At 42.4% G+C, this 15,699-nt stretch overlaps 1 protein-coding gene across 1 annotated transcript; it reads left to right on the forward strand.

Annotated features, from left to right (window-relative positions):
* Positions 1-349: 349 nt before the first annotated feature.
* Positions 350-14,620, forward strand: LOC127009942 (uncharacterized). Its single transcript, XM_050883476.1, has 10 exons — positions 350-836; positions 1,560-2,908; positions 4,574-4,943; positions 5,414-5,602; positions 6,158-6,325; positions 7,492-7,708; positions 10,218-10,354; positions 10,991-11,100; positions 12,958-13,109; positions 13,706-14,620. The coding sequence occupies exons 2-10, from the start codon at positions 1,569-1,571 to the stop codon at positions 14,593-14,595; spliced, it is 3,573 nt and encodes a 1,190-aa protein (XP_050739433.1). The 5' UTR covers positions 350-836; positions 1,560-1,568; the 3' UTR covers positions 14,596-14,620.
* The last annotated feature ends 1,079 nt before the right edge of the window (positions 14,621-15,699 follow it).

A 15,699-nucleotide genomic window follows, 5' to 3' on the forward strand; every position in this document is an offset into this window, starting at 1 on the left:
CTTTGCCAGATTATCGTACTCGGCCTCCGATGTTTGCCGATTTTCGACACAAAAACTGCAAACATCGCCCAAATAACTGCCTTCATATATGATCATCGTTAAAATGGTCAACTATTGGTGTTTCTTGTTAATAGTTATGGGTCAAAAACTGATTAATACGATGTTTCATGGTGCTACCTACACGTGTATTAATAGTTGTATAATCACACTCTGTCCTGCCTGGGGGTTGGGATGGCATGTTCCTCCCTTCTCCCTTGTTGTTTACCTGCAACAATAAACTATCAATCAATCACGATGCTCTGAGTACGACAATCTGGCATCGTTGGGTGGTTAGCGAAAGAGAGGCAGCCCGTAGTCCCTGAGCGGCCGCCCAAACATCAACACGGTGCCGCGCCTCGCCCCTCAGCACGGTAATATTCTGTCCCCCTGGGTTATATTCACGTGCCAGCCCGCCCTGCCGCCTCACCCGTGCCTGCTGGAGGACGGGCGGCCGGTGATTCCCGTGACCTCCCCGCAGGACACCGCCGAGGCAGGCAGTGGCAGGCCCTGACAACTCGTCCAGAACAACTCGGTGCCGCCGCCGCCTCCAGGCCTCCAGGTGCACGCCAGCCCTCCTGCAGAAGTGGACACCTGGACAAGATCCATCCCCTTCCCCAGGACACATCATCACGACAACAGCAGCCACCAGCACCCTGCACATGCCGCACACCCCGAGACACCTCCTCCTGCCCCGCCCAGGCACTCCCCTGCCCGTCCTTCAGCCCCCCTTGCCATGCCTCACACCCAGTGACAGTGAGGATTGAGACCGTCACAGGCTCGGCAGCAGTGCGGTGAAGGTGAGTGTGTCTGCTGTGCACTGCCCAGGCTGTGTGGAGGCCACGCCAGGCTCATACACTAACAAACATTTACTCCAGAATTACACCCACCTCCCCTGGTTGGCACTTATTGGCAAAGAACACCTTGATGCTGTATGAAGTACTTTGTGCACACACAACTCAAAACTATTGCTTTGCCATTGCAAATCACTCATTCGTGAGGTATTAACATTTTTCATTCATGAGATTGTAGGGGGGGGTCAGGGGGGATGCAGCTTTCCGTTGCAGTTGGGGGGGGGTGAAGCTCGCCCCCCCATTCTGTTAGGGATTAGTTTTTATTAGATTTGCTAAATTAAATGAATTTTTATACTTGTTTTTAACACGTTTCATTGCACATAGTGCCAGTGTGTCACTGCAGTGAGTGCCATGGCACTCATAGTGTGGTGAAGTGTCAGACAGCAGTAGGATTTAAGTGATGGAGGTTCTCTGAGTCTGTTTATTTGGAAGAATTGGAGTTCAAGAGAAACTGGAGGATTATATTTTCAAGTATCAACCAATATATATATACATACAAAACATTGACGTGTCCATGCACTGTAAACATTCATATCACAATGGTCAGATTCACCTGCCTCAAGAGTATTTATGCTTTTTCCTTCACAATTTCCAGTGAGTATTCAGTATGTTATTAAACTTTTGTTACCGATTTTCACACATATAATGAGAATCTCCATTAACTTTCAGGTAAAATAAATGATTCTTGGGATGGGAACAATGGAAGACAAAGAGAAAGAAACAGGCATTAGAAAACCAAAGATGAAGAAGAAAAGAAAAATGAATGATGATACTTTACAAGATAGCAATGTCACCAAGAAGAAAAAGAAGAAAACTACAGATAAAGAGGAAGAGAATGAATCATATATAAATTCAATACACAAAAAGAGGAAGAGTGAAGAGAGTAAAAATGATTGGATAGAGAGACATGAAAGTGAAAGAACAGAAGCAGAACAAGATGAACCAGTGACCAAGAAGAGGAAGAAAAAGAAGAGGAAGCATGAAAAGGAAGTAGAAGAATATGCGATAAGTGAATCTCCTGTGCCAAAAAAGAAGTTGAAAAAGAAGAAAAAGAAAAGAGAAAAGGCAGAAGAAGATACATTAGATTCTTCATATGTGCACTCCTTTATTCAATCTCCCCCTGTGGCAGAAAAGAGAGATGAAAGAGGAGAAAGAATAGAAAAAGAGAACCAACATGCAGTTACTGAGCACACATTTCTGAAGCCTTTCCCAGTACAAAAGAAAATAAGAAGAAAAAGAGATAAACCAAATTCAAACATGGACCAAGGAAGTGAAGAAGGAAGAGTAGAGGAAAAACATGAAAAATCAAACTCCTGCCGAAAGAAGAGAAGAAAAGAAAAGGAAAGAGGAAAAATGGAAGAAAAGCAGAAATCACATACAAAACAAAAAATATCAGATGAAAATGAGGAGGAGGAAGAAAACCAAAAGAAACCAAATTGGGAAGAGAGAGATAGAAGAATAAAAACACTCTCATACCCAAACCAAAAAACAACAGATGGAGACATAAATGAGGAAGGAGAAAACCAGGGAGAGGGAAATAGAAGGAAAAAACTAACATACCATAACCAAACCACAACAGATGATGACAAAACAGAAAAAGAAAACCAAGCCAAACCAGACCAGAGAAAGGGAGACCGAAGGAAAAAAACACCCTACCCTTACGAAAACACAACCGATGAAGATGATGAGAAAGAAGAAAACCAGAAAGAGGGAGACAGAAGAAGGAAAAAAACACTATCGTACCCTCACCAAAACACATCCTCAGAGCAACAACAAAAAGAGGCAGCAACGAAAGCCACCAAACCTCCAGGCATCACATCTCGCTTAGCATACAACGGCTTACATGGCTGGGAGACCGACACCTCCACCGACGACCTGGACTTCAACGATGACCAGTACCACCAGTCCCCAGCAGCCATCAGGAGCCGAGTGATGGCGGCGCAAGGGAAGCCCCCCCCGCGGAGCACTGTGCTGTATTCCGAGGGTGAGGAGGTGGAGGGGTTTGTGCCGGATCCGAGGTTAGTGGGGATGGGCTTTTGTTTTTGTTATTTGTGTTAGTATGAAGTTTGTAGTCCTTATAAATATTTTTCTAGTAGTAGTGTTTGTAGTGATTTTTAGTGTGTTTTTCTGTATGTTTTTGATTTTTTTTTTTTTTTCTGATGCTGAAAAGAAATAATAAAGCAATAGATAACTCCCTTGCACAAAATTTTTTACTGTTCTTAGTATTGCCTGTAAATCAATGGCATCAAGTTTTCATTATATAATATTCGAACAGATCATTTGTAACATTTTAACGTTCATATTACCATTACATAATAACATAGAAAAACAAATCTAAGGTCATCTGTGCCATCAGACCTCTCTCACTGGTTACAGTTTTCCTCCAACAAGTCACCATTTATAATACTTTTCTTTTCCTTTAACATCCTAATTTTACCTTATCGTTGACGCCACTCAACAAACCCAGCCACATCAAGGTCCCATCAGTCACAGTCACCCTTCCACAGGTACTCCAATGATGGTGACGACCATAGCTTGGCGTTATCGCGGTAAGTTATCACGATACTTTATCGCTGATAACAAAATCGGGTTATCGGCCATCCGCTACTTATTTAAATATATATCGTTATCTTTGTTACTTTTGTGACCAAACCAGCAATAATCGCTACTTTTTCCACCCCTCAAAAAAAAAAAAAAAAAAAAAAAAACGTCTCCTCCCTACTGCGCATGCATGGACTGGGCGCCCGGTGTTGTTTGAAAAAAACTTTGGGGTATGAGATATCTTCGGTAGAGAGATTTCATACTTAGATCATCAACATTAAAACACTTGGTTATTTTTTTATGTTAGACTCAAAAATCATTTAACCTTGCCCCAAAAATGTTTATTCACTGCCTCAAATTTGATATTCCATATTCGTTTGTGAGCATGCCATGGTACTGAAGGCACCCGGTGTTGTGTTATTTGGTGTCCCATCGTCAAAAGCTGGCGCTTTTGTTTACAAACACTGGTCTCTCGTGAACTGCGCACGTTCAGACCAGTAAGTGTAGCCTTGTACAGTCTCACAAAGCTTTTTAACATATTAAGAGTTGCTGGAAGGCTGAATCAGACAAATAGTACCACCATCCTCGCTGTTTCAAGAACGACACTCTGTACATATAAATACATACAACTCATACAGTGTCGTTCTAGAAACAGCGGGGATGGTGGTAGTGGTACTGTATGTCTCATTCAGCCTTCCAGCAACTCTTAATTACGGTTAAAAAGCTTTGTGAGACTGTACAGGTCTACGCTTGCTGGTCTGAGCAGTTCACGAGTTCCTGCAAACAAAAGCGCCAGCTTTTGATGGTGGGGACGCCAAATAACACAACACCAGTTCCGGCGTTTCTAGTATTACCGTCCATAGGTACGTGTCAACGTGCGGTTTTCAGGTTTTGTAAGTTTTCTAAAATACAGATAATGGAAATTTGAATTCATCTAAGATTTTTTATTTGAAATATCAATATAGTATCGTTTTCGCCTATCGGATTTATCGCTAGCTAGTATCGGAATTGTGGATTTATATCGGGTATCGGTTATCGCCTATATTTGTGTCTCCAGTTAACGAATATCGGTTATCACCGATAAGGTTTTCCATTATCAGTTATCGGTTATCGGGAATAAGGTTTTCTGTTATCGTGCCCAGCTATGGTGATGACGAGCTTGTCCCCGTGGAGGTGCCCCCGGACCAGCGCTCATCGCCGGGGTTCATGGTCAAGCAGAGGGAGATCCCCACCCTGGAGGAAGCCATCTACAAATTTCCCTCAGGGGTCGGCGTACCCCCTGAGGAAGTGGAGGAGGTGGATGACACAGAGAACTACTGGATCGTGAAAGAGAGGGCCCTCCATCCGCTGAAGTATGCGGAGGAGGCGAAGGAGGACATTGATGCCAAGATAGAGAGCATTGAGGACTACTTTCAGAGGCTGCAGTACGGCCAACTCACCGACAAGGAGCTCAAGGAGACGAGGCCGGATAATTTTGATGAGCCGTTTTACCCAACGCCTCGCCAACTTCAGGTGTGTGGGGAGGGGTGCTTTGGGAGGGATAACTATGGTAGGTTCCACAATTCAGACAGCAGTTTTGTAACCTCCAAAACCAAATACTAAAGACTGCCCGATATTATAAGACACTTTTGCTTCTCACATTAACCATTTGTAAAGGTCAAAGAGGGGGTCAGTTGGGTTCAAATGAGTGTTTCCTTAGGCTCATGCTACTGAGGAAGGGTCAAACTACCACCAGGGTCATAAAACTACTGGAAATGCCCTCAATTGGTTTCATGTCACTCTTTATTCCTTATCTTTCTTCTTTCTTACTTATTTTAGTCCTTTGTATCTTATCTTGTCGCTTTCGTTCTCATTCATTCCCAATTTCTTATTCACTCATTCTTTCCCTATTTTTCCTCTCCCTATCTCTCTCATTCATTCTCTAAATCCTCACCGTTCTCATCCATCCATTTACACTGCCGTCTGCACCCTCCCTCTGTCAGTTCCTGGACTCGCTCAGCATCCAAATCAACTGGCGGCTGAGCGACCTGCACAAGTACCACCTGCACACCCTCACGCTGCCCCAGAAGACCCGGGCGCAGTGGCTCGGCATGAAGGTCTTTGCCGACACCTCGCGCTTCTCTCTCAGGGAGGACAAGGTGATCGTGAGGAATTGGTTTGCTTTCCAGAAGGTTGGTATTTTTGGCTTGTTTTTCTTATTTTTATTATGTATATTTTTCTTTCTTTCTTCCTGTATTTCTTTCTTGCTTGCTTGCTTTATATATTTCTTTCTTTCTTTGTATATTTCTTTCTCTCTCCCTTTTTTTGTGTGTGTATTTGTGTGTGAATAGTATACAGTCAAACACTTTCCCCACTTTCACTTTCAGAAAAAAACAAAAGAATATAGATAAAAGAAAGTGCATAGACTCCATAAATCAACAACTTTATAGACCCCAATACAGTCATAGGCAATCCAACACCTTTCCCAAACCCAGAAAAAAAAAAGAAGGGTGCAGAGAAAAAGAGTTGCATCATTTATCCAAAACAACATAGACTCCAGAACAATCATAAGCAATCCAACACCTTCCCCAAACCCTGAGGAAAACAAGAAAAGTGCAAAAAAAAAAGTGGCATAGATTAAAACAGCATTTCTTGACCTCGGAGCAATACAGTCTGGTTCAGAAGAAGAACAAAACAAAACAAAAATAGAAAACAATCCAACACCTTCAATCCCGTCCCTCTCTCAGGAATACGAGTTCTACGACCTTCGTCCGCTGGTGTCAGTGAGGACGGCGCGGGTGGTGCGGGAGTGCGGGCAGATGGCGGTGCAGCCCTATGAGTACCTCAGCCAGGCCAACAAGGTGCACTTCCTCCTCTACCTGGCCAAGGACCTCCCCACACGAACCCTGGCACATGTGAGTGGGGAGAGAGGGGAGTGATAAGGAGGGTGTGAGTGTAGGGTGAGGGTCAGAGGGGTCAGGGTTAGAATGGGGAGGTGCAAGCTGAAAGAGAGGATAAGGTGACAGGTTAGAGAAGTAGTTCTTAACACTGGGGGCATTAGTAATTTCCTGAAACATGTTAGTGGGGAGAGAGGGGAAGTGGAAGTGATGAGGAGATTGTGAGGTTAGGATTAGAAGTGAGGATGAATGTGATAGAATGAGGAGGGATTGGAAGAGGCATCAGATGTACTTTTTCTGTCATAAGTGGTTGACTGTGAAATATAAACTATGCCCTTAAAGTTACTGCTGGCTTCTCTTTCGTTGGCAGCCTAACAGATGAAAGGAAGGGGGTGAGGGTTAGAATGGGAAGGGGTGAGCTGAAAGTAAAGGTAAGGTGATGTGTTAGAGACTTAGAGTAGTAAAGGAAAGGAAAGAGTGATAGTAAGAAAGTGTGGAGAGTGATGGAGAGAGAAAAAGGGTGAGGATAGGATAAGGGAGAGAGGTGGAAGGAAATATGACAGTAGGAAATTAGTGTGAAGGGTGATGGAGAGAGAAGGGTGAGGATAGGATAAGGGAGAGAGGTGGAAGGAAATATGACAGTAGGAAATTAGTGTGAAGGGTGATGGAGAGAGAAGGGTGAGGATAGGATAAGGGAGAGAGGTGGAAGGAAATATGACAGTAGGAAATTAGTGTAGAGGGTGATGGAGAGAGAATAAGGGTGAGGATAGGATAAGGGAGAGAGGTGGAAGGAAATATGACAGTAGGACATTAGTGTGGAGGGTGATGGAGAGAGAAGAAGGGTGAGGATAGGATAAGGGAGAGAGGTGGAAGGAAATAATCTCAAGGGAAATGGCCATGGAAGGGAGAGCTTGTAATATGGGTGCTTTTCTTGGTATGGAGATTTTTACCCTATTTATTGTTTTACTTACTCATGCTGTCCCATCACCAAGGCTCGACTCCATACTTACTCACCCTGTCCCATCACCAAGGCTTAACACCATACTTACTCACCCTGACCCATCACCAAGGCTTAACATACTCACCCTGTCCCATCATCAAGACTTGACACCGTAACCCACTTGACCACTGTACCCCAGCTTCCTCCTTCATCCTACTTCACTAAATCCTTCTCCCACCAACAGATCAACAGAAGGATACTCAAGCTCCTTCCGTTCCTGCGCGGCCGTCGTCTCCTGCGCCAGTCCCAGCCCGTGACCGGCCCCATGCTGGCCCGCTTGCTCTACGTGATGCAGCTCTTCGGCGCCGACATGCTGGCCGCTGAGCTCCTGCTGGGTCGCTCGCTGAGGCCATACTACATGCGCTGCTTCATCAACCACATCATGCTAAGGGATATCAAGTGTAGGTGGATGATATGGGGGGAGGCATTGGAGTGTGGTTGTGGGTGTGTTGGTATAAGTTTTAAGTGTGCTTGTGTTAGGTTTACCGGTATTTGTAGATTCCTGGGTGTTTTATTGGGTTTAAGAATGCTTGTGTTGGGTGTGAGATTGTTTATGTGGGTTTATGAAGGTTAAGTTAGGTTAGGTTAGTTAATTTGGGTTTAATGTTGTTTGTTTGTGTTTGTGTTGGGTTTTGAGATGTTTGTGTTTGGTGTGAGATTGTTTATGTGGGTTAAGTTAGGTTAGGTTAGTTCATTTGGGTTCAAGTTTGTTTGTGTTTGTTTGTGTTGGGTTTTAAGATGTTTGTGTTTGGTGTGAGATTGTTTATGTGGGTTAAGTTAGGTTAGGTTAGTTCATTTGGGTATAAGGATGTTTGTGTTTGTGTTGGGTTTTAAGATGTTTGTGTTTAGTGTGAGATTGTTTATGTGGGTTTATGTAGGTTAAGTTAGGTTAGTTAATTTGGGTTCAAGGTTGTTTGTGTTGGGTTTTAAGATGTTTGTGTTGTGTGTGAGATTGTTTATGTGGGTTTATGTAGGTTAAGTTAGGTTAGGTTAGGTCAGGGTACTTCATTTGGGTTCAGGGTTGTTTGTGTTGGGTTTCAAGAATGTTTTTGTTGTGTGTGAGATTGTTTATGTGGGTATAGAGGTTAAGGGCCATTCTTACAGTCATTTCCGAATGTTCGGAAGACGGTCCCTAACACGTTCGGGTGGCTTCTACAGTGGTAGTAGTAGTAGTACTAGTATTGCTACTACTACTGCTACTGCTGCTACTACTACTACTACTACTATACTACTACTACTGTAGAAGCCACCCGAACATATTAGGGACCGTCTTCCGAACATTCGGAAACGACTGTAAGAATGGCCCTAAGAGTTTTGATTTTGGTCTTAGGTTGTTTGTGTTGGGTTTTAAGATGTTTGTGTTGTTTTTGAAAGTTTGTGTAGGTCAGAGTGAGGTTGTAGCATTCAGGGTTTTCCACATTTTATTCTTACTTATTTCTATATTTGTGGCACTCCCTGCTGAAGTGAGGTGAGCGACATTGGGGCTTGATCACGAGATTTTACTTGCCTCTCATCGACCAACTATTCAGGGATTCAGAGGCAACTTCTCAGACATAATTGAAAGAAGTTGTGGCATTATGTTTGATTATTTTTTTATTTATTTATTTATTTTTTCACAGCAAAGGAGACAGTTCAAAGGCACACACACAAAAAAACAATAATGAAGAAAGAGTCCGCTACTTATTTTCATTCATATTCCTAAGATGAGCAAAGATCACCCAACTTTAATCGCAGTTTTCTCATTTCCTTGTGCATGTCGCTTGCCTCACTTCAGCAGGGAGCGCCACATTTACGGTATTGGTCAAGATAGCACATATTACCCTGTTTTGCTTTCCCGTCGCCTCCTCTCATTCATTTGTGCTCTTTTTTCACCCTTGTACACTTGGGTCGGCATTAGAGGGGGTCAAAGAGGGCGTCAGTCGGGTTCTAATGAGTGTTTCTTCAGGTTCATGGTACAGAAGAAGGGTCATAAAACTACTACTGGAAATGCTTGGAACTCCTACGAAAGTATTATAAGACAGTTTCGCTTCTCACACCAGCTATTTCTAAAGGTCAAAGAGGGGGTCAGTCAGGTTCTAATGAATGTTTCTTCAGGTTCATGGTACAGAAGAAGGGTCATAAAACTACTGCTGGAAATGCTTGGAACTCCTACGAAAGTATTACAAGATCGTTTCACTTTTCATATCAGCTATTTCTAAAGGTCAAAGAGGGGGTCAGTCGGGTTCTAATGAATGTTTCTTCAGGCTCATGGTACAGAAGAAGGGTCAAATTACCATCAGGGTCATAAAACTACTACTGGAAATGCTTGGAACTCCTACGAAAGTATTATAATAAGACAGTTTCGCTTCTCACATCAGCTATTTCTAAAGGTCAAAGAGGGGGTCAGTCGGGTTCTAATGAGTGTTTCTTCAGGTTCATGGTACAGAAGAAGGGTCATAAAACTATTACTGGAAATGCTTGGAACTCCTATGAAAGTATTATAAGACAGTTTCGCTTCTCACACCAGCTATTTCTAAAGCTCAAAGAGGGAGTCAGTTTGGTTCTAATGAGTGTTTCTTCAGGTTCACGGTACAGGTGAAGGGTCAAATTACCATCAGGGTCATAAAACTACTCCTGGAAATGCCCACAACTCCGACGAAAGCCTTGTCAAATATGTGTTCTTGGGCAGCGAAATGTCTTATGATACAACCCTTAGCCTTTCATTTACTTCTTTTATCATTTTTTTTTTTTTTTTTTTTTTTTTTTTTTTTTACTACAAAGGAGACAGCTCAAGGGCACAAAAAAAGGGAAACAATAATAAAAAAGCCCACTACTCGCTCGGCCTTTTTCCGACCTCTTTTGTGTTTCATTTCTGTTTAATCTTTTGTCTGCCTCCTCTTATCATACTAAAACAACTTCATCTCCTTGCAGTGCGTGTCGGTCCGTGGCGAGTGGAGGAGGATGAGAGGTTCCTGCGAGGCCTGAAGGAGGTGCTGAAGGTCAGGAGCTACGAGGAGGCCTACAGGATGCGCCGCGTGCCCTGGATGGCCATATTCCCCTACGTCAGGGTGAGTGAGGGTGGGTGGGAGGGTGGGAAGGAAGAGAGGGAGTGAGGCAGCATGATGGGAAGGGATGGAGAGAACATAGTGAGGCAGGAAGGAAAAGGTAGTGAGCAAGGAGGGAGGTACAGAGGGAAGGAAAAGAGAGGGAGGAAGGAAGGAAAGGATAGAGTTAGTGTGAGGTGTTAGGTAGGTACAGAGGGAAGGAAAAGAGGAGGGAAGAGAGGGAGGAAGTATAGAGTTAGTGTGAGGTGTTAGGTAGGTACAGAGGGAAGGAAAAGAGGAGGGAAGAGAGGGAGGAAGGAAGGAAAGGCTATAGTTAATGTGAGGTTGTAGGGAGGTACAGAGGGAAGGAAAAGAGGAGGGAAGAGAGGGAGGAAGTATAGAGTTAGTGTGAGGTGGTAGGGAGGTACAGAGGGAAGGAAAAGAGAAGGGAGGAAGAAAGGAAGAGATAGGGTTAATGCAAGGTAGGCAATAAGTACAAAGGACGGGAGGGAAACAGAGCGATAGAGACACACAGAAGTAGTCAGTGTTCCCTATTACCCCTTAGATGTCACGGCTCATGGTGGCTCATCTCGTATTTACTCACTTTATTATTATGGTTTATTTATTTTTCTCCCTCTGTCTCTCTCTCCCTGTGTGTAGACTCGGAGCGTCAAATACATGCGCCGGCGACTGATTGTGTTGGCCAGCCGTGAGGGTGAGACGGAGCAACCATCAAACAAGAGGAAGCTGCTGGCTAAATTTATCAGGCTGTGAGTAGACGGGGTTTTTTTCTTTTCTTTTTTTCTCCTTTTTTTTTTTTTACAGCAAAGGAAACAGCTCATGGGGAAAAAAAAAGGAAACTAATGAAAAAAAAAGCCCGCTACTCACTGCTCCTATAAAAAGCGTTCAGAGGAGTGGCCGAACGAGAGGTCAATTTCGGGAGGACTGCGCTTTTTTTTTTGTTAGCTACCTTTTTGTTTTGTTGCCCTTGAGCTGTCCCCCTGGCCGTAAAAAAAAAAAAAGAATAAAAAAACAGCTTCAGGCCTTTCCTTTATTATTGGTGACTCTAGTATGTGATGGTGATTTGAACGATTTATTGCTTCATTCTTTTCTTTCTTATATGTTAATTCTTTCTCATTCATTCTTTGTGAGTAGACCAGCTTAACGCCTCACCTTTGTTTCTTGGTGACTAGTGTGTGATGGTGATTTGAACGATTTATTGCTTCATTCTTTTCTGTCTTATATGTTAATTCTTTCTCATTCATTCTTTGTGAGTAGACCAGCTTAACGCCTCACCTTTGTTTCTTGGTGACTAGTTTAAGATAGTGACATGACCGATTCACTTCTTCATTCTTTTTATTCTCTATTCTTTTATATATTTTTTTATTTGTTGCCGTAAAAAAAGAAAGAAAAAAAAAAACTGCTTCACTTCTCTCCTTTGTTTCTGGTTACTAGTTTAAGATAGCGACATGACCAATTCACTTCTTCATTCTTTTTATTCTCTCTTTATTCTTTTATATATTTTTTTATTTGTTGCCGTAAAAAAGAAAAGAAAAAAAAACCCAGCTTCACTTCTCTCCTTTGTTTCTGGTTACTAGTTTGAGATAATGACATGACCGATTCACTTCTTCATTCTTTTTATTCTCTCTTTATTCTTTTATTTATTTTTTTATTTGTTGCCGTAAAAAAAAAAACAGAAAAAAAAAACAGCTTCACTTCTCTCCTTTGTTTCTGGTGACTAGTTTGAGATAATGACATGACCAATTCACTTCTTCATTCTTTTTATTCTCTTTATTCTTTTATATATTTTTTTTATTTGTTGCCGTAAAAAAAGAAAAAAAAAAAACAGCTTCACTTCTCTCCTTTGTTTCTGGTGACTAGTTTGAGATAATGACATGACCGATTCACTTCTTCATTCTTTTTATTCTCTTTATTCTTCTATTTATTTGTTGTTACTTACTACTCATCTTATTCACTCTTTCTTATTTATTTTCTTATTTCTTTTATTATTATTCCCCATTTATTTCTTATTTATTTATCCTCGTTCATAGAGATTTCCTTTCAGATAGCGACGTGACTGACTGGTTATTTGTTCATTTTTTTATCATATTTATTTCATTCTTTCTTCTTTATTTTCTGTGCTTATACTAGCTTATTTACTTATTCTTTAGCGTATTTAATTTTTCTAGCTTATTCATTTATCCTTATTTGTTTATTCTTTGTGAGTATAGCAGCGTTAAGCCCTTCCTCGGTTCATGGTGATTTTGTTTTAGATAGCAATGTGACCGATGCTTTAATTCATTCCTTATTTTCATTTGGTAAAGAACACATATACACAACCAGCTACAGGCCTTTCATTATCAGGTAACTAGTTTTAGATAGCAGTGCGATTGTTTCATTCATTCCCCTTCTTTTTTTCTTTTATTTTCTTCTTCCTCTTCTCCTCCTCCTTCATCTTTGTCTTTGTCTATATTCTTTCATTCTTGGGGTTTCTATTTCTAACACTTCCAAGTCTTCATTTATTTATACTTTTTTTGTTCAAGAATACATAATACAGAGCACCAGTTTAATATTAAGACCACAAACATCTGCCACACACCTGCCACACACCTGCCACCTCCTTCCAGGCTGTACGACGAGCAGGTGGACAACTTCACACACCTGGACTGGGAGGCGTTGGCCCGGCAGGTGGGGGCCACCAACCCTATACGTCTGGTGTGGGTCTTCCGGAAGCTGTACTTCAACAAGGTACCTTACCAGCACAGGAATACAGTGCCAGGTAAGTGTGGGGGGTGGGTGGGGGTGTGGTTATGAATGTGTAGGTGTGTGTGTGTGTGTGGGAGGTTATGGATGTGTGTGTGTGTGTGTGTGTGAGGTTATGGATGTGTGTGTGTGTGTGTGTGTGTGAGGTTATGGATGTGTGTGTGTGTGTGTGTGTGAGGTTATGGATGTGTGTGTGTGTGTGTGTGAGGTTATGGACGTGTGTGTGGGTTTGGGTGTGTCTCGGTGACCTGTGGCTTGTGAAAGTGTAGGTATATTCAGTTACCCGTTTTATTATTATTTTTATATAGAAAAAGAACTTATATATACAACTATGAGGCTTCAAATTTCGATTAAAAAGTGGAGATTCTCTTTTCAACCCTCCAAAAGTTAGCGTATATTTTTTATGTATGTTTTTGTTTTATTTGTTACAGTGTCTCTCTTGTAAAAAAAAGAAGAGAGAGAAAAGGAGGGACAGTGCCTGCAACATGTTCGTCTTTCTTTGTGCTTTTAATTAGTGTATAAAGTTTAGTGCATAGGAGAGATAGCACATCAAGAAATTAGTAAAAAGTTGAAATAGTCTGTGATATAACCGTCTTCCTCTCTCCCTGACAGAGGGCCTCAAGTACATGTATGAGCACATTGTTCCTTTCTACGAGGGCTATGATCCTCGCAGAATACCCCAGCCCGGCGACCCCGACTACCAGGAAAACCAGTCTGCCCGCCGCCCTGACCCCGCCAACCCCAGCAATGACCTTGACCCCAACCATGACCCCAGGAACCTTAGTAGTGACTCAGACTTAAGTAATGACCCTGCAAGCCTTAGCCGGGTCAGTGATATGCTAGATGACACAGACAGTGACCTGGATATTGAGTCGTCTAACACTAGTAATGAACCGCAGAACCCCAGAATAGGTAACAAGAGTTCAGGTGGTGCCCATAAGACCAGTAAATCAGACTCTAGTGATTATAAAAAGTCAAGAACCACTCCAGATGACCACAAGAACACCAGAATAGATAACAGGAATCCAGGTGGTTCTAGTATGAGTAAAACATTTGTCTCTAGTGATTCTAATAAGGTCAGAACCACTCCCGGTGACCTCAAGAATAAAGAAAGAGGTGATAATTGTAAAGCTAATCACAGGAACCAAAGAATATCCAATCCCAGTGAAGAGAATCAAGGCGTGAATAGTAAGAAAGTTGACACTGATCTTACTTCTGACCCGACAAGATTTAGAAAGGGCAGGAGTAACACACAAGAGGTCAGCAGCATCCATCAACAAGATCTCTGGAACTTAAAAAAACAAATGAAGGAAATCACGCCTACTTCAAGTCTGTCCCAACCTCAGCGATTTAGAGGTGGCTCAATGACCTCTGAAGACTTCAACCTCTCTGATACTGATGATGACGATGGTGGTGATGATCTCGACACATCCTCTGACAGTGATGGGGGTGACTTTGAGCTTGAAACACTTGGTCAGGCTGTGCGGAGGAGTGTTAGATAAGAAAGGAAAATGTAAGTAGTTAAGATGTTATTGTTTGTCTGTCCTGCAACTATGGGCCATATTACAAGTTGAATCCAAGAAGTTTCGGGTCCCTACAGAGATCGGGATGAATAACTCTGTAAGGACTCGAAACTTCTTGGATTCGACTTGTAATACAGCCCCTAAACCGAACTCTGTAGGGACCCAAAACTTCTCGGATTCGACTTGTAATACAGCCCCTAAACTGAACTCTGTAGGGACCCAAAACTTCTCGGATTCAACTTGTAATACAGCCCCTAAACCGAACTCTGTAGGGACCCAAAACTTCTTGGATTCAACTTGTAATACAGCCCCTAAACCGAACTCTGTAGGGACCCAAAACTTCTCGGATTCAACTTGTAATACAGCCCCTAAACTGAACTCTGTAGGGACCCAAAACTTCTCGGATTCAACTTGTAATACAGCCCCTAAACTGAACTCTGTAGGGACCCAAAACTTCTTGGATTCAACTTGTAATACAGCCCCTAAACTGAACTCTGTAGGGACCCAAAACTTCTTGGATTCAACTTGTAATACAGCCCCTAAACCGAACTCCATAGGGACCCAAAATGTCTTGGATTCAACTTGTAATACAGCCCCTAAACCGAACTCCATAGGGACCCAAAATGTCTTGGATTCAACTTGTAATACAGCCCCTAAACCGAACTCTGTAGGGACCTGAAACTTCTTGGATTCAACTTGTAATACAGCCCCTAAACTGAACTCTGTAGGGACCCAAAACTTCTTGGATTCAACTTGTAATACAGCCCCTAAACTGAACTCTGTAGGGACCCAAAACTTCTTGGATTCAACTTGTAATACAGCCCCTAAACTGAACTCTGTAGGGACCCAAAACTTCTTGGATTCAACTTGTAATACAGCCCCTAAACTGAACTCTGTAGGGACCTAAAACTTCTTGGATTCAACTTGTAATACAGCCCCTAAACTGAACTCTGTAGGGACCTAAAACTTCTTGGATTCAACTTGTAATACAGCCCCTAAACTGAACTCTGTAGGGACCTGAAACTTCTTGGATTCGACTTGTAATAGGCCCCTAAACTGAACTCTGAAGGGACCCAAAGCTTC

The sequence above is a fragment of the Eriocheir sinensis genome, chromosome 42, assembly GCF_024679095.1.
Source record: "Eriocheir sinensis breed Jianghai 21 chromosome 42, ASM2467909v1, whole genome shotgun sequence".
Lineage (NCBI taxonomy): Eukaryota > Metazoa > Arthropoda > Malacostraca > Decapoda > Varunidae > Eriocheir > Eriocheir sinensis.

Excerpts from the sequence above, each read along its gene's own strand:
- LOC127009942 (XM_050883476.1), top strand. The coding sequence starts at position 1,569 with ATGATTCTTGGGATGGGAACAATGGAAGACAAAGAGAAAGAAACAGGC. Across the intron at positions 4,944-5,413 it reads CAACGCCTCGCCAACTTCAG|TTCCTGGACTCGCTCAGCAT; the intron begins GTGTGTGGGGAG and ends TCCCTCTGTCAG. Across the intron at positions 11,101-12,957 it reads CTGGCTAAATTTATCAGGCT|GCTGTACGACGAGCAGGTGG; the intron begins GTGAGTAGACGG and ends ACCTCCTTCCAG.